This window comes from Emys orbicularis, chromosome 8, assembly GCF_028017835.1.
Source record: "Emys orbicularis isolate rEmyOrb1 chromosome 8, rEmyOrb1.hap1, whole genome shotgun sequence".
In the NCBI taxonomy this organism is placed as follows: Eukaryota; Metazoa; Chordata; order Testudines; family Emydidae; genus Emys; species Emys orbicularis.
Window position 1 is genome coordinate 12307514 of NC_088690.1, and position 20896 is coordinate 12328409.

The 20896-nt window shown below is 40.8% G+C and overlaps 1 protein-coding gene across 1 annotated transcript in view; it reads right to left on the reverse strand.

The window, feature by feature from the left end:
• The window catches only part of GLIS1 (GLIS family zinc finger 1), a 287901-nt gene that overhangs the window by 44216 nt on the left and 222789 nt on the right, over positions 1-20896 (reverse strand). Inside the window, exons 5-6 of the mRNA XM_065409869.1 lie at positions 7329-7490; positions 2669-2779 (exon numbers count right to left, since the gene is read on the reverse strand). Of these exons, the coding sequence (XP_065265941.1) occupies positions 2669-2779; positions 7329-7490 (273 nt within the window). The remainder of the gene's footprint in view (positions 1-2668; positions 2780-7328; positions 7491-20896) is intronic.

Genomic DNA, 20896 nt, shown 5'->3' on the forward strand with positions numbered 1-20896 from the left:
CAGATTGGAGATGGGAAGAGACTGGAGTCAGTTTTAGAAACATTGAACTATACTTTCAGTTGCACATTTCCCCCCTCCAATATGTTTAAGTGAAATATTTATTTTGCTTATTAGTTCTTTATTGATGATACATGCTTTACTTCATTTTCATAGAAGTCTGATCAAAATACATTTTAAATCTGCTGCTATCTTTAGAAGTCTTTTTAATAAAAATTCTGAATGGCTCCAAGATCTGTATAAACATAGATCACAATCCTATATACACCCACGTACATACTTGGAGTCAAAGGGACTGCGCCCAGGCCTAGAGTTAAGGATGTACACAAGCGTTTGCAGGGCGGGGCCTTATGGCCCAATCACCAAGTTCTGACTACTAGGAAATCACATCCTTCGTGGGGAAAATCCAAAGAGGAGATTGGAAACTCCTGGGCTCTTAAACCTTTTCATACTTCAAGTTTGGAGATAAGTCCCATGTGATCTGGCTGCCAGGGTAAATCAGCAGAAATAACTGCATCTCTCTTTAGGGTCCTCACATTGGCGTGAGTCAGTAGAAGAGCTCTGTATCTCTAGTCAGGATCCTAGAACTTGATACGCTGTTACAGGCCACTATAAAAAATGGTGCGCATAAAGCACTCCAAAGTAGCTAGAGGCAAAACCACAGAATTCCAGGAGAAGAGGAAAGACTACACATGAGAGTCATGGGGGGGGGGGGAGCGATAGCTCAGTGGTTTGAGCATTGGCCTGCTAAACCCAGGGTTGAGAGTTCAATCCTTGTGGGGGCCACTTAGGGATCTGGGGCAAAATCAGTACTTGGTCCTGCTAGTGAAGGCAGGGGGCTGGACTTGATGACCTTTCAAGGTCCCTTCCAGTTCCAGGAGATGGGATATCTCCATTATAATTCCACTAGCACACAATCTGTGATGACAACCCCTCCAGCAGTCAGCTTCAGCTACTCCCACGGGAGAGATGGGTATGGAGTAAGAGGGTGTTTCCACATAATAAAGTGCTGACAGGGCTATTTTGCACTGCAAATGCCCAAGAGGGTCATGCGGGAGGATGCCACAGAAAGCCATCTTCCTCCTGGCTCCACTGCCTTCCTTCTCCATCACCTCTTACACCACAACCCTTGGAACTGTAGATCTGAAACCCCATGTAGGGAGCTATTGGTGGTATCATGGGCTGCTGCTGTTACTTCATCTCCTGTCCCTGCTGCCTTTACTTCTTGTTGTTATTGGTCTGTTCCCAGCCTCTCTACAAGAAGAGGGAGACCAGAGCATTTGGGTATCACTTGTCAGGCAAAACCCACGCTGAATTCAGAACTTCACTGGGAGTTCTACCAGATAAGGACACCCTACCACTGTGGCCCATAACCCTGACTCTGGCCTCTCCTAGACATGTACACCTAGGCCATTTCCAAAGCTTTTGCCTCTTCCTCCTCCATGCCATGACCAATTCTGTCCCTTTCTCTGTCCAAACCATGAACATTTATCTAGGCCCTTATCATCTCCTGTCCAGACTACTGCAATCGCTTTCTCTCTGGCCTTCTTGACACCCATCTTGCTCCTCCATGGTCCCTTCAAAATTCTACTGCTAAAATAACCTACATTGTGATATTGTCGCCTCTCTCTTTGAGTCCCTCCACTGGCTCCTGCACTCCGCTCCATTAAGTACAAGCTTCTGGTCCTTGCCTTTGAGGCTCTTCACCACTAGCTGCTCCCTACCTGTATCCACTCTTGTGTCCTGTTGTATTGTCACCTCCTATCCGCTCCATCATCCTTAAACCTCACCTTGCTGTGATGCCTACAAAATTCTGAACAATGACTAGGCAGCTGGTGTGGTGTGACTGCTGCTTATTATGCTAATCACAATTGCCTCATTGTTATCTTATAATCCCCCACATCCCCTCGTCTATTGTATCCACATGCTATCTCCTCTCATATACTTAAACTGTAAACTCTTTGGGGCAGCCACCATCCTTTCATTAACTATAGAACAATGCCTTACTATAACAGGGCCCTGATCTTTGCCTGGAACCTTCAGGTCCTATTCCAACAACAACAAAAATAACAATGAATTCAGGATTGAACCCATAGAAACCCATGGGTTTTTTCATATAATATTTGGCCGGATGGAATACTAGTAAATACATAATGAGCAATGTGGGTTTGAAATGATCTATAAATGTGTTTAAAACACAGGCCCAATGGTCTATAGAGGGTGTTTTTTCTAACCTACTAAAATATCACATTTTTCCTGACATTTATAAATTATTCAGGTGTGGGATTCACCCATATTTTAAATGAGCTGCTAAACTAAGCGACCCATTTGATTTGGGTGTGAATGAGAGCAGAATTTGGAGTCATATGTCAGAAGGATGAACAGGAGGGAATTTGAAAGAAGGGCCTGGTTTAATAGTGCAGAGCAAACCACTCTGCAAGGAGGGGAAAAATAGCATTGATAATCACTGCAACAAGAAAATGGAAGTCTGACTGGCAACAGTGAAAAACCATCAGGAAACTGAACTGAAGTTCAATTTTCACCTAGCAACAGCACAGTGAAATCCTGATTTGAAAAAACATAAATCACAGACCAATTAAAACCAAACATATTGATGAAATTTCAGTAAGTGTTCATTTGAGCATGCCACAGTTTTGATCGATGGCCTTACCTTCTTACGCACCTGTTGTTCTTTGGCAGAATGAGCTTTCACATGTTTGCGCAGGGAACTTGGATCCGTGTAGCGTTTGGAGCACCCGGGAATTTGACAGGCATATGGTTTCTGTAAATGCATGGAAAAGAAAAAGAAAGGGAAGGATTTCAGCTTTTATAGGCACCTACCTTTATAATATGAAGCCCGAGTTCAACAATTAGAATACAAAATAGCTGGAGACTATAATTTATGTGAAAACATATTGTAAAACCCCAAGCTGTTTGCTCAGCTTGCAACCTCTAGTTTTGCAAATACTTCTGTGTATAACAAGTCTGGCTGTGGGCCAGCTGTGGCGCACACAGAACAGCAATGACAGCTCATATTCTGAAGTCAGTCCAAATCCTGAGAGCACTTAACACATCTGTACTCTTACACTTTTGGGGATTGATTACTGGACTGAATTAAATCACAATGAGAAATAAATAGTTGGGTTTTGAGAACATTATAGTATTTCCACTTTTTGCAAGTACAAAAATAGTACCTTTTTGCCTCTTTGGAGAGGTATTTACTTTGTATACAATCCACTCAGTATGTGACACAGTATTGCAAAGATCTTTAAGTATCATTACAAAAAAAAAAGAAAAAAAGTGGTTCCTGATTCTGACTTCCTACTGGTTTTACACAGACAGTGTCACATATGTTGCAAAGCAAAAACTAAGGGCATTAACACTGGAGTGCTTTCACACATTCTTCCTGTTCCTGTTTTAAATAACACAAATGCTTTATTTACACAATTTATACTGATACAAATAACACTAAACACAAACATTACAGCAAATCAACAAATACAGAAAAACGCAGCATTGTTGACCTAGCCAGGGAAAGCCCTTTCCAACTGTGAATAGTATCTGCCAGAGGTTACCTCTCCGCGATGGCACAACATGAAGATCTTCAAGTGGCAAGAACAGTCTAGTTTAGCTGAGCAGTTCCAATGGATTCCTTTCACGTGGTAGAAAGATACTTCTCCTACCTGTAGGAAGAACACTCCTCTCTATCTGGAGGGTATCAAAGCTCCTTCCTATTACAACAGAACAGCTGCAGGGCCCTCATGGTAAGCCCCAGCTAATGCAAGCCTGACCAAATGCCTAATTTGGCTGTGGCACCACCTCTGGGCCCGGACAACAAAAGGCAACCTTTAAACTGTTGGGGAAATCCTAAATGAATGTGTTATTCCCAAGGTACTTGATCACACTCAGGTGGTAACAAATGATCGCTTCATGCCAAGCCTCACAAAGCCTCTAACCAGAGCCTAATTTTGCTGTTTTTTTCCTGTGGCTTTTTGGAGCTTGCTTGCCTGCCCACCCATCATGCCAATGTACTATGCCAGAGGGGCCTCAGTACATGGGCCAGTAAGTTCTTTTAGTGCCCTCCCAGGAGGTTTGGTTTGGCCTCTCACCTTTGTGCTTTGATCACCTTCAAGGGCTGACATCAGAGTCACACATTTGAACCTCTTCTCTTTTCATAGAAAGCATTCCGACATGGTCACTTTCACCTGCAGTGCAAAGTGCACACAAGCCCAATTGCACCACTAAAGCCTTATGTAAAGGCAGCAAGGGAGGAGTGGGATTGGGGCTCCCAGCAGAATGGCAATATAGGGGTGCCATTTGCCCCCTTGGTTTGCACAGAAGGGGTCACGCGCGGAGAAAAGTGATGGAGTCGTGATTCTGTAGTCAGGAGCTGCATTCCCATGCTGTGGTTCTGCTTAGATAAAACCCTACACTTCATTTGGATAAAGCCCAGTAGCTCTGGCTTGGTACAGATAAAATGAATTTCAGCAGCACTGGAAGAGTGATGACACCCCTTCCTAATTGCAGCACAGATAACTTCCCTAATTCTGCTTTCACCATGGGAAATATGAGCTAGTAATTTCAGTTATTTAATCAAACCAACCCAATCTAACAGGTCACTGTAATTATTTACATATTCTCCTTTCTGAGAAGATAAACGATGGATTGACCTACATGCGGAGTTTTAAATCAATACCAAATGCGCTCCATACGAAATAAGCATCCATGTAAATCCTTTTTTCTTTCTAGGTACCTCCAGAGGATAAATAACCCTGTTCCTTATATCAAGAGGAAATTTCCAAAGGAATAATAGGATCATTCACCAACTCAAAGCCTTAAAGGCTATCACAATACCTACTCAGAAACTTACATAGGAAAGTAGATTTATTGAGAGTCTTTAGAATACACAGAGAACAGACATGTGAGGAAGGACTATGGAAACCTTTAACAAATTCCTTAATAGAAGAACCAGCAGAATATTTTTCTAGCCATGGTATCGCTATTAGTGATGGGGAAACTAGGTCAGAAAAATGCCCATCTTTAATAGCCTAAATCTTTTTGCTTAGACATTCACACAGTCCTTTGATATGTAGTCAGTTTTTAAAGGGGTCTCTGGGTCCTGTGGGCTAATATTACATCCAGTCTTTACAGTAAAACCATACATGCATCATTAATTGTTTACACTGACATTCTAAAACAGGCAACACACTAAATAAAAACCACAGGTCTTAAATGAAGCAGGCAAATGAATGTTAGTTTCAGCAGAATATGAATATAGTGAGAATTTCAAAGAACCTGTAGCAGGGAAGTGTGAATAACAGTTCCAGACACTTTGGAAAGTTAGTCAAAAATTATTACTGTACCTTTGTGCTGCTGTACGAGCATTTCAGAGGTTAAAGAAACAGAGAGACAAGGAGAAGAAAAGAGAGCTAAGTTTAGAGATTTTTTGCAATATCACATAGATCAACAGACACAAGAACTCTGGGTTATTTTGTTCAGTGTACTATACAATTGTACAAAAGCTCTACTAAATGATATTCCATTTGCGAGTCAAGCTTATATATATATGTTTTTATATTAACTTCAAGCAGTTAAACTTCAAAAATGTGTATCCCGTACAGTATATTCAGTTTCAAAAGAGACACATTTTAGAACTAATTACAAATTCAAATATTTCAGGTTGACTTTCAAATAAATAAAACATTGTTATTGTAAGTGTGCTTGGGTTTGGAAAATGTGACTGACTCGCTTCTCTTACTTGTTTGTTTTTGCAAGGCATAATGTACATTACGCATTCCTTAATGCTGCACTGTCTGAAATGTGTAGCTGCTTAAAAAGTAAATATCAATTAAACTCAAAAGTTCTGCCCCATAAACACTCGGCCAAATGTTAAACTATATATTCACCTCTTTGAAAAAGACAAAGGAATGACTCTTGTTGTTATTCTTCACAAGCTCTAGGCTGGGGACTTAATTGGCCTATGATGTCTGTTTGCTTCCTTTGCCTTAAAATTGGCGAAATAATCGTATCAGGGTTTAGGGCAGCTTCAGCCCAAATTAAAATTTTTAGAATGGCTACTTAAAAAAAAACCCTGATGAATGGGTAATACATCAGAAACGCAGGGCTGGCTCCAGGTTTTCTGCTGCCCCGAGCGGCGGAGGAAAAAAAAGGCCGATCCACGGCACTTCGGCGGCAGCTCAATCGCGCCACTCCATTCTTCGGCGGCGGTTCGGCGGTGGGTCCTTCACTCCCGCTCTTCCTCTTCGGCGGCACTTTGGGGGCAGCTCAAAGAGGAAGAGAGGGACTGAGGGACCCGCTGCCGAATTCCCGCTGAAGACCCGGACGAGCCGCCCCACTAGCGGACGGAGTGCCGCCCCTTTGTATTGGCTGCCCAAAGCACCTGCTTCCTTAGCTGGTGCCTGGAGCCAGCCCTGCAGAAACCCCAAACATCCTTGACAGAGGCCAGCTAACATGGCCTTTTTATTATGTATCAAGGAGAAAGGCACATCATGTGTCTTCTTCCACAGGTTCACCCACTGCAGATACACTTTGGTAAAACTCCACTTCTGAGAATCACACTGCAGATATTCTGCTCTCCTGGCATATTCTCCAAGGGCCTGATCCAAAGCCTATCACGGAAGTCAATGGGAAGACTCCTACTAACATCAGTAGGGTTTGGAGCAGGCCCCATGTGCTGTGCATGCATTAAGAGCAGAACATTAGAGATGAGGTCTACCATGTCTATGTGCGAGAAGAACTTGGTACTTATAATTCATTTTCAATGCAGTTAATCATTAGCACTATTAACACATCACGCATGGTTGATGTATTCTTGCCTTTTGGGAGGGTGGGGTTTACAAAATTGTGTCCATTAATTTATTTTCTCTTAAGGTGTTTGCCATGGTCCTGTGGTCACTTAGATCAGACTTTGTCAAAATAAGCAAGAAAACTATTGAATTTCTTACAGCAACAATTTTTCAAGCCTTGATTCTGCCCCGTTTATTCACACAGAGGAGTATCTTATTATACATGCTGTTCCTCAAGGTGAGCAACACCTTACTCCAGGAGTATTCCGAGGAATACCAAAGTATGGTATTCCTCGGTTTGAGTAAGGGTAATAGAATTTGGCCCTCAGTGGTTAAATGAGCAAATCCTCCATTATTTAAATCAATACATGCAGCTAAAAATCAAAGCAACTCTTCCTTCACCTCTTATTATTCAGACATTTTCATGAAATGGAAGCTGCCATATGCCAGTTTCAATGCAGATCCTGTACAAAGCCTGTTTAAACTCTCTGTGCAAGCCATAATATGAAATAAGGTAATGCTTACAGTATCCAGGTGTGTGCGCTGGTGCTTTGCCCGATCACTGGAGTTACTGAAAGCTTTCTGGCAGCCAGGGTGCTGACATAGGTAAGGTTTCTCTCCAGTATGACTCCTCAGGTGAATCTTAAGGTTTTCAAGCCTAGAGAATGCCTTGTTGCACCCTTCAAACTGCAATAAAGCCATAAAACATCTCTGTAAAGCATTATTAAATAAACCATGGGCAGCCACAATGAGTACAGTTAAAACCCAAGCTAGACATGTAATAAATCAACCAAAACTCAAACATCTGCTGAAATTTATGGGTGAAACACATCATTTTGTGCTATTAATTTCATCTATCATGAAAGGCACGGTGTGCGGATAGATAATACTATATTATTATAAATATCTCACACATGCAGTGTGCAGTGCTGAACCTTAACATTGTATGGTTCAGATATGGTTTTAGTAAGGAAGTTTAAAGAAAGAACAAGCATTCAGCTTCTGAAGTGTTCACTTAAACAGTGTTTTCAACATTACTCTGGGGGGGATTCTGCGCCACTGCGCAATGCAGAATTTTGTAGACATTAACATTGTGTATGCAGAATTTCCTTTTCTCCACAGAAATGGGCTGCAGTGCTGCTGGCCACCATTAGAGGCCACTGGACTTGGCAGAGCCCAGCTTGCACATAGAAGACACCGCTGGGGGGCGGGAGAGGCAGCTAGAGGGTTCCTGGCAGCTGCAGTTTCCAGCATGCCCTGAGGGAAGGAGAGGGCGGTGCTAGGGTGACCAGATGTCCCAATTTTATAGGAATAGTCCCAATTTTTGGGTCTTTTTCTTATATAGGCTCCTATTACCCCCCACCCTCTTTCCCCGATTTTTCACACGTGCTGTCTGGTCACCCTAGCCGGTGCATAGGAAACTCCATGCAAGCCAGGGACACAGCATCAGGCTATGTCTCCCTCTGGATCCCTGGGCTCTGGGGAGGGGTGGGTGTCTGGTCTGGGGGCGGGGGCCACGTGGCTGGGCTCTGGGAGGGAGGGGGTGTGGGTATCTGGGCCGGGGGGACACTGCGGCTGCACTCTGAGGGGGAGGGGATGCGGTGTATTGGCTGAGTGGGCCCCGAAGGTGGGCTCTCAGGGGGGAGGGGTTCTGGGTGTCTGTCTCCCCCCTCCCCCCCGCTAGGCTCTAGGGGGATAGGGGGTAGAGAAACAGGAACTGAGTTGTCATAGGGGTTTCTTTAACTCTCTACTCCTGGGGGAATTTTTGTGTGCGTCTTGTATTGTTACAGACATACTTGCTGACAGGTATTTTGAAATAAATTACCAAAATAATTGAAAGTGGCATGATTGTGTAGTGTTATTTTGACAAATAAAATTTGCAGAATTTTAAAATATTGTGTGTATAATTTTTAATTTTTTGGCACAGAATTTTTAATTTTTTGGCACGGAATGTCCCCAGGAGTCTAACATGAATTGGCATAAGAAACTTTATGGGGTATAACAATTCCCCATATCTATATAGCCGGTTATCTGAGCAATACTGGCTTTTACTGTTCTGGTTTCATTAAGAAAGCTTAAAGTGGTAGTTTATAGTGCTGTGTAGCATCTATTACAAATCCTATAGGTCAAGAGCCAATACTGATATGGACAAACATTATTAAGAGCTATAGCTAGCAATTGCAGATGTAAAAGTACTACTGTTCATAAGGATATGTCAGTCTTCCAAAAGTATCATAAAAACTCACCAGGTGAGTAGAATTTTGCAAGTGTGTGTGTGAATTAGTATCTGCGTATATACAGATAAACAGATACTGATCCAGATTCTATAGACACATGCATAATAAGAATTATCATTATTACAGTCAGAGTTCTACTAGTATAAAAATGTAAGATCCAAAAGAGAAAAAGAATGTGATTGTACAAATAATATGGGAGAGTTTAACTGATTTTACACAGTACCAAGTGTTTTTTAGTAGTTGCTGGGTGCCTTCAACTCCCATGGACAAAGTTGAGGGTATTTAAGGCCTGATCCAAAGCCGACAGAAGTAAATTGAAAGGGTTGTTAGATCCTTGCAGGAACATACCACCTAACTGCAAGTGACATTACCAAAATATGAGACCTTTTCCTATTTAGCTTTGTTTCTATTATACTACAGGATTCCAAGGTCCATTTCTAAAATTTATGTTATTAACATGAAGTGGTATATTTGTGATCCTACATATAATTTCTTTTCCCTTGCAATATCAACCCCTCTCTGGGACTGAAATACAGATGGTTTGGTGTGAAAGAAATATGGAGTCTAGTTAAGGATTAAACATAAGCATCATAGCCTCTGTTCTGGTACGGTTCCGCTGCACTACAAAACAAAGTGGTTAGAATGGTTTCTTTTATCAGTTTCTAATATGGATGCTAATCTGTAGTTTGAGGTATGCAATGATAGAATTTGTTGGTATCTGATACATATCAGGAAGGGCTGAATTAACCCGGTGGTCTTATCGAATTTCCTAACTGGTCATCAGCTTGTTTCTTGCAACAACAACAACAAAGGATTATTGAATAAAATGTGTTGAATCCAATATGCATCTTTTTGTCACAATGCAAAAAATTACAGTCAGACTCAGATGGCCCTCCCAACACATGTGGTTAGAATTAACCAAATGTACCCCGGTAACTTGTATTTTTTGCAGCATTACCCATTGCTCTCTTAGAAGTATATAATCACACTTTTGAAATACGTTTCTCTGTTTCGCTTTGCTTCAAGACAAGACTGCAGCTGTTTTTTAAAAGCCTGTTACATTTCATATTTCCAGATGTTTTGCGTGGTCCCTGTTTTACACAACAAAAAACAGAAGGGAACTCCCCTCTTTGTAGTAAATAAAACTGGATGCCAAATATCTGATTTGGCATGGCAAATTCTATGGGCCAGAATCTCAGCTGGTGTAAAGTGGTATAAACTCCATAAACTTCAAAAGAGCCATACAGATTTACTCCAGCTGAGGATCTGGTTCATGTTCCTGTATTGTAAGTGATATTTCCAAGAAGTAAAATGAGACTGCCAAGGATACATTAGACCTGCTTGTTGCATTTTGCAAAAATTTAAGCTCATCCAAGATTGTATTAACTGGAGCTGTACATTCTCCTCAAATACTGCATATCGTACATTTATTGTATGCCTTTCCATCTAGTAATTACTGTAACACTAGTAGGATCTTGCTCTTGTGAAGTGCTAATGGAAGTTAAAGATACTTACACCTCACAAGATCAGGCCTTACAAATACATCCTCGCATGTAATTTCAGAAGATCACATGTGCTAATAAGATCAAATTGTCAGAACTTTAAAATTCTGACATAAATAAAGAATTATGCACTGCTCTTCTGTTTACCAGAGCTGGCTGAAAATTCTCTCTCGAATTTTTTTTTTCAAAGAAAATTGAGTTTTCAACAAAAGGCAATTTTTTGCAAAGAGCATCTGCTTTCTGTGGAAAATTTTGACTTTTCAGTTTGAAAAATTGAACACCCCAAAACTGAAAACGTTTGTCCAAAAAATGAAAATGTTGCTGCAGTGCCTCATGGGAGCTGTGGTTCAGGCACCCCATTCCTCTATTCTCTTCTATGAGCCAGGTTTTTACGTCAGACCTCTCCCATGATGCACTGCAGATAGGGAATTCCATGTTACACTGCAGTGGCTCAGCAAGAGGAGTGTCTGTGGTGCATCATGGGAAATATAGTCTGAAAGCCTGACCCGCAAAGGAGAATGAGTGCATGAGGCACCAGAATGAACATTCCTATGAAGCACCAGGGCTGCAGTTCTGAATGGAAATGTTTACAGACCAAATTTTTCAGCCGACATTTTTCAGTTCTTCGCTGAAATTTTTCAATTTTTGATTCTTTTGCCAAAAAGTTATAATTTGCTGTGGGGAAATTTTTTGTCAACCATCTCTACTGTTTTCCTAGGGATAGGTGTTGTGTATTGCACTCTGGTGAGTTCCACTCCCTGCCCAGCTTACTCTCCATTGCAGTTCTACTGCATTGCACATTTTCCATCATCCCTGCATACAGGGCCAGTTCCACGGGGCAAGTGAGCCAGCTTCCAAAGAGCAGCATACTGCTGTGCCATTCTCCCCCCCACCCCCCATTCCCCCGCCTTGCTCTCACTGGGAGGCTGTGAGGTTTGGGGTTTGTTTGTTTTTTGACTCGGCTGCAGGAGTGTGGGTGGGGTGTGGAACACATTTTCCATCTAGCTAGGGCTGCTCCTGCCTGCACTGATAGGAAGTTGCCCCCTCAACCATTTGGGGTCTCAAACAGTTTATTTGAGAAACAAAGTCCCCTTAGCCTTGAAATCAGCTCCATGGAGGAGTTTTGAAAAGTGAGGTATATTTTAAAATGATCATTTACTGAAACTACATTTCTGGTGTGATGCTAGTTTACTAGAGACTTGCATGAAAGACATCAAAGACAGGAGAGAGGGTAAAATCCTCACTCGACTGAAGTCTATGGAAGGGTTGTCATTAACTTCAGGTGGATCAGGATTTCACCTAGAGAGTTTACATTAGTTATCCAAGTGCAACCGACTAAACTCCAGCACATTCTTTGTTTCTCTCACACATACACATGGATTGTGTGGCAGGCTTCCAATGAGTGACTAACTAACAGAAAGGCAAGGCCTGACCCTAATTAAAGTCAATAGCAAAGCTCCCACTGATTTCAGTGGAAGCAGGGATGGGCCGATAATCACTGCTGCTGGGGTGTGAAATAAATCCCAGATTTCCCTTATTCATTGTCAGAATGGGTCTGAAAGTGATTCCCAACTACAAAATGATCACAATTCGTACTAGAAACTATCCAGATATGCAGATGTTCCAGCACCTGCTTGGCTGGGTAATTTAAATACTACTGTGTCACATATGAAATGATGACATAAAATATTGCTTTGAACTGCTGACCCAGCAGCTGCTTTCAGCATCCCCGGGGAGCTGGATCACTTGTGTTCTAGAAAGTACTGTAAATTGGAGGCACAAAAGAAAGAAAACAGTGGCCCAAGCTCAGGGAATTGACTGGCTGAGGGGACTGGTAATGGGATATGGGGCTTTTCACCTCTAGGTCATCCCCTGGAGTCCAGCTCAATGTAGCTGAGATCAGCAGTGACCTGAAGTCATTACAATCTGATGGTGGTCTCAGTCTAGTGCCTAGGAACAAAATTCTACATAAGTGGGCACCACTCAGGGGATCAGTATGAGTTGGTACAGCTGGTGAAAGGATTGGTCTAGCATCATTCTGCTGGCATATTAATTGGAGTAAGTGACAGGGAAGACACCCTTTTTTCTATTACTGTTGGAACTTGGTAAAGCACATTCTTCATTTGTGATGTTTGATTCCACAGTTCTGTACAATAAAGGAAAACACTGGATTTCAGGATCAATGAATGAACTGGACAGGAGGAGCAGACTAACTCTACAGCAGAGAGAAAGCTTCTATTTACACACAAATCTCTTGGTAATCAGCAATGACAGGAAAGCAAACAGAGAAAAAAAGGGCATGACAGTTTAATGAAGCCTGGGTAAAATATTAGGGGGAAAATTCAGGGCTGGCAGAAACCAGTGACTCTATTGAAGCCAAATGGATCTGTGCCTACTGATGCCAGCTCTGAATCTAGCCCTGCATTTTGTTCAAAATCGGCCAAGGGTAATAGTGGCCTCCCGGTTCCTTAAAATGACAGCTCTGGCTACTGACAGAGAAAAGGTCATGCCATCGGACACAGACTGATGACGGCTGATCCTTTAAATACGGTGGACAAAGTGATCTGAATTCCTAGAATGGCTTTTTATTTTGTGGACCATATTTTGTGCTTGGATGCACAGGCAGCTCTTCTTATGACAAATTAACACACACACACACACACACACACACACACACACACACACACAAGCCCAGAGCCAGCAAGGGTTTTTCTGTTCTAGGCAAACTGCAAAGCTTCTGCCTTTCCCAGTCACTCATACATTAAATGGTCTCTTAAGCTTTTGCAACCCTTAATACTGTGCTGCCCTAGGCAGTTGCTTATTGTGTCTATATGGCAGACCTGGCCCTACACACACTCACAGACTTAGATCAGAAGATATATATCAACATTGCCAACTTTCTCCCCACCAGCAATCATGAACACTCCTCAAAACCAGCTGGAAACAAGTGACCTATGACTTCAGAAATTCTATTTGGTCAGGGATCCTCTTGGAACATTTGATGTCGTTTGGAGAGGTGGGAGGAGCCTTGGCAGATTCCATTCAGCCATGGCAAAATAAATAAATAAAAGGATAAAACGCTACAAATACTGCAAAACTTCAGAAAACAACTTTAGAAATAAGCAACCTGAGACTTGCAAATTTTTCGAAGTTACAAGTCAACAAATATGCTGAAATTCATAGAAAAATAAAGCAATCGTGGCAAATCTGGCATTCCCAAAACACCGTCCTTAAAGGCAACATTTTGAAAATGCAGCTCATGTCTACAAACCCTGCACTGCAGTCCCCAGGACTGTACAACTCCATTCTCCACTCAGGCCAGGAGGAAAGTTAAGGCAAATCAACTACAGGTATGTAGTCAAAGCACATAAATTAAAGCATGTTAAGCCCCCGTATGTATGTTACAGTGAACTAAAGCCACTTTATTCTTGAATGAGATAGAGAGCATCAATCAGCGTAGGATCTTGACCTACAATGTAATTTCTAGGGCATTGTTAGTTAGCTCCAATATCTATGGCCAAATGCAAAGTACAAAATATTCTGAATAATGCAAACTAGTTAAGGGTCCCGTTCTGCATGTACTGATGGTGGTGGCAAAACTTCCACTGGCCAATGTCCCAGTCCAGCAAAACCCTTAAGCACCTGCATAACTTGAAACATATGAGAAGTCCCATTGACTTCAGTGGGACTATCCACATACTTGTAGTTACATAGAAACATACTTTGATGAATCCAGGCCCTAGGAGGAGGAGGAGCACACCCTACTCTCAGTGGTCAAAGCTACTGTAGCAGCACAAACACCCAAACAAATATGGATTAATTTCTCTCTTAGTTTGACCAAAAACCTCTATTTTTGGTTCCCACTGACACATACTGATAAGAAACAGTATCATCAGCAGCGAGGCTTCCATTTCACTGCCCCTATCTGTGTCCCATCAGTTTTATCTACCAATACTGCACTTACATTTAGCAAGGATATTTATTTACTTGTACCTTTCCTGCCACCAGGCAACACCTTAGCCCCAATCCCCTGACCATACAGTGTACCCTCTACTGGAGAATACTGGGCACCCTTGCCTCACTCCACATATCTGCCACTCAGAGCAATCAGTCATGCTTGATAGATTCTAAGATCCAACTACAAGGAATTAATGTATAGTTCCCAAAGAACACTGGGATCATATGAACTACTTGATCAACTGAGCAGGCTGCTTATTGTATCTCCCAGACATCTGGTATCAATCTGTCAGTACTTAATCCTACTACTTTATACTTTTTTTTTAATTGAGATCTGATGCCGGGGATAATTGTAACAAATGCTCCATAATCCTTTGTTTCGGTAAAAGCTACCTAAGCCTTTAAACAGGTTTATAAATAAAAATAATAATTATACTTTTGGAACCTACTTTTGGTTTAGATCATTAATGCGTGCTTTAGAAACCAGCATCCTACATAAATACAAACATGAATAGAAAATGATGCCATTGAGGTACAAGGAATAAAATGGTGCAATTAATTGGTTTTTAATGCTATACATGAGTGTGAAGCTTTCCCCAGAAGCAAATAAATTGTACTATTTTTAGGTCATCAGATTTGTTCATCAACTGTCATTTCCCCCTACATAAATATTAAATAGTCTATTTAATGCTACAACTCACACAACAGTGCAATTGCTGGAATGTAATCAATTTAAAATGCGTATTTATGAAAATACCAAATTATGTCATAGTGCCCTAAGCATATCACAATTTTCCTTACAAAAACAATTTAATATAATAACAGTAATTGATTAAAATGTTTTTCTTTGCTTCCATATTACATCTTAAATGCACCTGAAAATGTCACTGTGCAGAATAACAGTGCGTTCCCAATAGGGTTTATATTATCAAATTTGTGCCGTTTCCATAAGCATATTTAATCACAGCCATGTCTAGAATGTCTGTCAGTAGTATAGATCAGAAGAAACAAACTATAAACTAAATAGCTCAGACCATGAGGTGGAGTAATAACTGACATTTTAATCGGAAATGAGTTATGACTGAAAAAGAGAAGCCTTCACAGTTGTAGTGCTAAATAGGTCCAGTGTGCCATTAGAAAAAGCTCATTAATATACACCTCTGCTCTCTGCTGCAAGATCAGTTAAACAAGCTGCCTTTTATTTATAGACCTAAAAGGGAAAGACCAGGTCATATTGGCTGCTGACATCTCAGACAGCCTACGGGTGGAAAACCCAAAACATTTCATTCCAAAGCATTTAATAGTATCAATAGGAAATCTTATGTCTGGTCAAAATATCTAAGGTCCTTCTCAATATCATGAAATGTTCTTTCTTCCCAATTGATTACCAAGTATCAAAACATTATGAATATTTATTGAAATATGTTATGGGGAAAAAAATCCTTTAAGTATGTGTATTCCATCCAGACGGAGGAAAAACATTTGTGCGAGTCTTTAAAAGCATGAAAGTTTTAAATAAACTTGAGCGTAATGTTATATATAAGGCCCCAATCCTGCAAACACTTCTGCATGTGAGTAACTTTATGCATATGAGTTGTCCTATTGAATTCAGTGGGGTTTCTCGTGTGCCTGTTTGCAGATTTAGGGCCAAGTCTGTAACAAAGTATTCCAGATGGTCTCCTTTGAAAACTGTTTTTGCTAACTCTTGATCAGAATAACTTTAAATTCTCTACAGTAACTACAGTGTAAGGACCCAATCCTGAAAATACACAAATGACTTTACTCATGCAAGGAATCTAATTATCAATCTCAACCGAATGACTCGCGTGCATCGTGTCTGCAGAACTGGGCCCTCAACTTCCCCTAAGAAGCCCATTTCAGACAACTAGTTTATGGTTTTAAATTGGCAGAGATTTTTTTTCTTTATAGCAGCACAGTGGTCGGAGATATTTGTTATAAATGGAGGGGCTGCCAATTTTTTTTTTCCTGTGAAGTTTTGAACAATTTACACTTGCAAAATGAACCCTCTACATGATATTTCATTTGTGCCTTGAGAAGCCTTACTTGTTCTCATTTTATTATGTGTAAAAAGTTTGTAAAAACAGCATTGGGGTTCTTGCCAACTGTTATTGTACCATTGTTTGTGCCCACGAGAAGAAAATGTGAAGGGGTTCAGGAGGGGAAGATTGAAATTCCCTTGTAACTAATACTGAGGCAGCCTTAAATTAAAACATAAACTATAAAAATAAAATGGTGGAGAGATGCAATATGATCTTTAATTTTGTCTAGTTTTAGAGTAACTGCAGCCATTCATTTGCTTTGCATATTTTGCTTTGCTTTACATGGTTAGGCAGTTTAGACATTTACATTTAATGTTGGATGGGTCTCATTTTGAAAAAACATAATACACTGTAGGTCCTGGAAACGCGTTTAATGAACATATTTCATTTAGTTAAACAAGGATTTGTTTTCTGCCCCTTTGTACATTTTACAAGCTCCAGCCACGCATTCCTAAAAGCCCCATTGACATTACTGAGAGTTCTGGGTGCAGAAAGAATGTCGAACTAGCCCAACATAGATATTTAAATCATGGAGTTGCTCACAGTATAAGGTCCTGACCCTGCAAACACTTAGGCACATGAGTTACTTTACTAACGTAAGTAGATCCCATTGATTTCAAAGTTCAGCAGCTCATCTACTAAGAACCACACATTGCCCCACAGCTCCATTCTCTGTCCCCACTGATTGCAAAGTCTAATTCAAGGTCACTGTCCTGATCTTCATATCCCTCCATGGGACTAACTCTAACTACCTAGAGGGTTGTGTCTTCTCCTTGGGCAACTCTGACCTCCCTGACAGCTATACTGCATTGGAACTATGACAATGACAATCAAGAGACTGAGACTCTTCAGCACACAAGACAAAACTTCCACAGAAGCCAGACCAAGACTGTGGAACTCACTCCCAAGGTAAGTATGATCACAGACCAAGCCACTTTCAAAAGCAAATGCAAACCTTCCTTCTTCAGCTTACCCTTCACGACACTGCAATGAGAGGTACTTAATCAGTACCCTAGATATGCAGATAGATTCTGCTCTTGCTGAGGTTAATGGGAGAAGGAGCGGGCTGAAAACTCTTCTGGGCTTCATGAAACTTTTGTTCCAACCAATTTATAAAATATCTAAATTTAGGCATTGAAATATATATGCACAACAACAGATCAGAGCATCTGTAGTCCATGTAGACACAAGTCCAGCTGTTGAACAAACTTCTAAATGAGTTTTAAAAGGATAATCAATGTCAAGTTGAAGATGACTCTAGGTCATACACTTTAAAGGACTTTTTTTATCACAGACATACATGCCTTATTAGATAATCATATAATCTTATTATTGTGATTCTTGTCCTTCTTGACATTGTTGTCAATTTATGACCCTCACTTGTGTCATGTTGATTTAGGACGACAAAGTCTTCAGGACAGCCTTACATCTTTACCTGTTTTTGTGCAGCATTATACTGTATTATTATTGTAATGATAATTAACATAAAGAGTAGCATTTTAAAATTTTTATTTACCGAACTTTAAATTTTCCCACCAGGAAAAGGGAAGAGCAAGTTGTTCTGCCAAAGGAACGCACATTGAACTATTTATAGGCTTAATTCCTCCTGTACTAGTAGATCAGACACCAGGAACTGAATGTTTAATTATCCCAGGGTCTTTTTTCATCTTGTTTATCATACATTTTCCAGCAAAATGCAAATTGTCTCAAAAAATACTGAAGCAGCTTCTGATTTTCCTAGCAGCCTGCTGCTATCTCCGAAATCCTTGTAGGGGACTCTTTCTGCCACCTGGGGCTGAAGCTGAAGCTTCAGTGAGGGCCACTGTGGCCTGGGGCCCCAGGCAACGGCCCTGCTTGCTACCCCCTAATGCCAGTCCTGGCTTTTATATGCAGAAAACCAGTTGTTGTGGCACAGGCGGGCCAATCTTTTTTTCTCTAGCAAAAGTACACTGGAAAAGTATTATGGGTTTGTGCAAAGCTTGCAAGCTATCTGCCATTGAAGTACAACACAAAATACAAGGTGTTTTTTTTTTATAATTTGTTTGTTTTTCTGTTCCAATTTTTAAAGACAGATTTGCTCGTTTGGGGGAAGAAAATAGGATTAACAAAATTAATTTAAAAATCCAAACCTGTGTCAACAATTATTAAGTTTAAAAGTACACAAAACATCATTCTTCAGCTCACTTTAGATTTTTTTCTTTAAACAAAAAAGTATAACATAGTTAATACCTGCACTTCCGACGTCTGTTCATCTCTATGAGCAAGTCACTGTTTTAATTAATCTTAAAAGAAAATAAAGTATTTCCATTCAAGTTTGCACTTAACATCCAACTTATTTACATCCCTCTATACTGAAACTTCACTTAAGTTCTGTTAGTTTAGTTGCCTAAACTTTGTTCATCTGGCACAACATTTTAGTCTTATTTTTAAACAAAAACAAACAAAACAAAACAAACCACACCACGCTTTTCATCTTTAAGGGCCCTGATCCTGCAAACAATTATGCACATGAAGTACTTTACTCATATGAGTCGTCTCATTGACTCAAATAATTTACTTACAGGTGTGTTTGCAAGATTGGGCCTAAAAAAATTATTTTCCCAGTATAGTGAATGCTACAGCAGACTGAGAGAAACCTAAATCAAATACTCTGGACATGGTTTACCATCTCAGAATAAAGGCGTTTCAACAGAAGACAATATACAGAAGATAAAATGGTAAAAAAACATAAAACCCAACAACCATGGCTGATTAGCATAGCATAGCATCTTAAAAGGCCAAAATACCACATGTGTGGCATGTTACAAAAGAAGATTAAAATAAAGGAAAAAATATCCAGAGAACCATGAAATCTCAAAACATCTGGAGTTTTATAGTAACAAGCAGGAAATAATCAAAAACATAATTGAAAAAAGTCCATTATTGTACAGCAGAGCTTAATGGAATAGAAGGGAGGAGAGATGAAAGACAAAAATAAGGGGAAAGGAATATAAGAGACAAGAAAAAGGCATTTATATTTTGAAGATACCACCGAAAATTTATTTCAAATTTTAATCTTGTTTCATTAAAAACTACACACCCTGATTCAGTGAGCTATTTATATAACATGTTGAGCACTCCCTTCCAAGATATGATATCCACGGGAGCTTTTGCAATTCAGTAACCCCTTCTACACAGCACAGAACTGGGGCACTTTTAGCTGATAACATTCCAATATGGCTAGGAGAAGAGGATGTAGGAGAAATTGCCTTTCCTAGTTTAAAATGTGAAAGGAGGTTGGGGGGTGGGTGGGAGGAAGAGTGAATGCCTAAACTTGAAGTGTTTGCCAATAACTGACTCTGGTTGTGTGCAGCTTTTAAATAAACACATTTTTAGGTTGAGTAAAATATATTAAATTATTATAGTTTGGCACTGGATCCTCAGCTCAGTTTTTATTTAACTAATTCAAATTTATTTTATAACTAACAGTTTTACAGCAGAGTCCACCACAATGTTCTCCCTCTTTTTTCATAACTTTTTTCCTTTGAATGAACTAATATGGAGAGATCTGCATACAGTCCAGTCTGCCTTTTGAACAGGCCATCATCAACTATTCTATATACAATAAGAGTGTATTAGGAACCAGGGCCGGCGCTTCCACTAGGCGACCCTAGGTGGTCGCCTAGGACGGCAGGATTTGGGGGGCGGGGCGGCATTTTGCCGCCCTCGGTGGAAATTCGGCGGCGGGGGGTCCTTCCGCTCCGGGTCTTCAGCGGAAATTCGGCGGCGGGTCCTTCACTCGCTCCGGGATCTGCTGCCGAAGTGCCCCAAAGACATGGAGCGGAAGGACCCCCGCCGCCGAATGCTCAGAGGAGGAGCGCTGCCGCCTAGGGCAGCAAAAACCCTGGAGCCGCTCCTGTTAGGAACATGCCAACGGTCCATAAGAATTCACATAATGGATCAGACTTGTGGTCTATGTCGTCCAGCAGGGCCGGCTCTAGGTCTTTTGCTGCCCAAGCAAAAAAAAAAAAAAAAGAATGGCCGGAATGCCGCCCCTAGAATCGTGCCGCCCCAAGTACGTGCTTGCTTTGCTGGTGCCTAGAGTCGGTCCTGTCGTCCAGTCTCCTGTCTCTAACAATGGCTCACACCAGATGCTTCAGAGGAAGGTGCAAAAAACCCTGCACTAGGCAAATGTCTGATAATCTGCAGTCAAAAACTGGCTTAAACCTTGAAGTGTGAAGTTTTAAATTATTTCCAAATCTCTCTTCGTTTTATCATTAACTATTATAACTCTTGCTATCCTGCCCCCAGGTCTGATTTCTGCAAGTAACTCCATATTGATCCTTAGAGATCATATG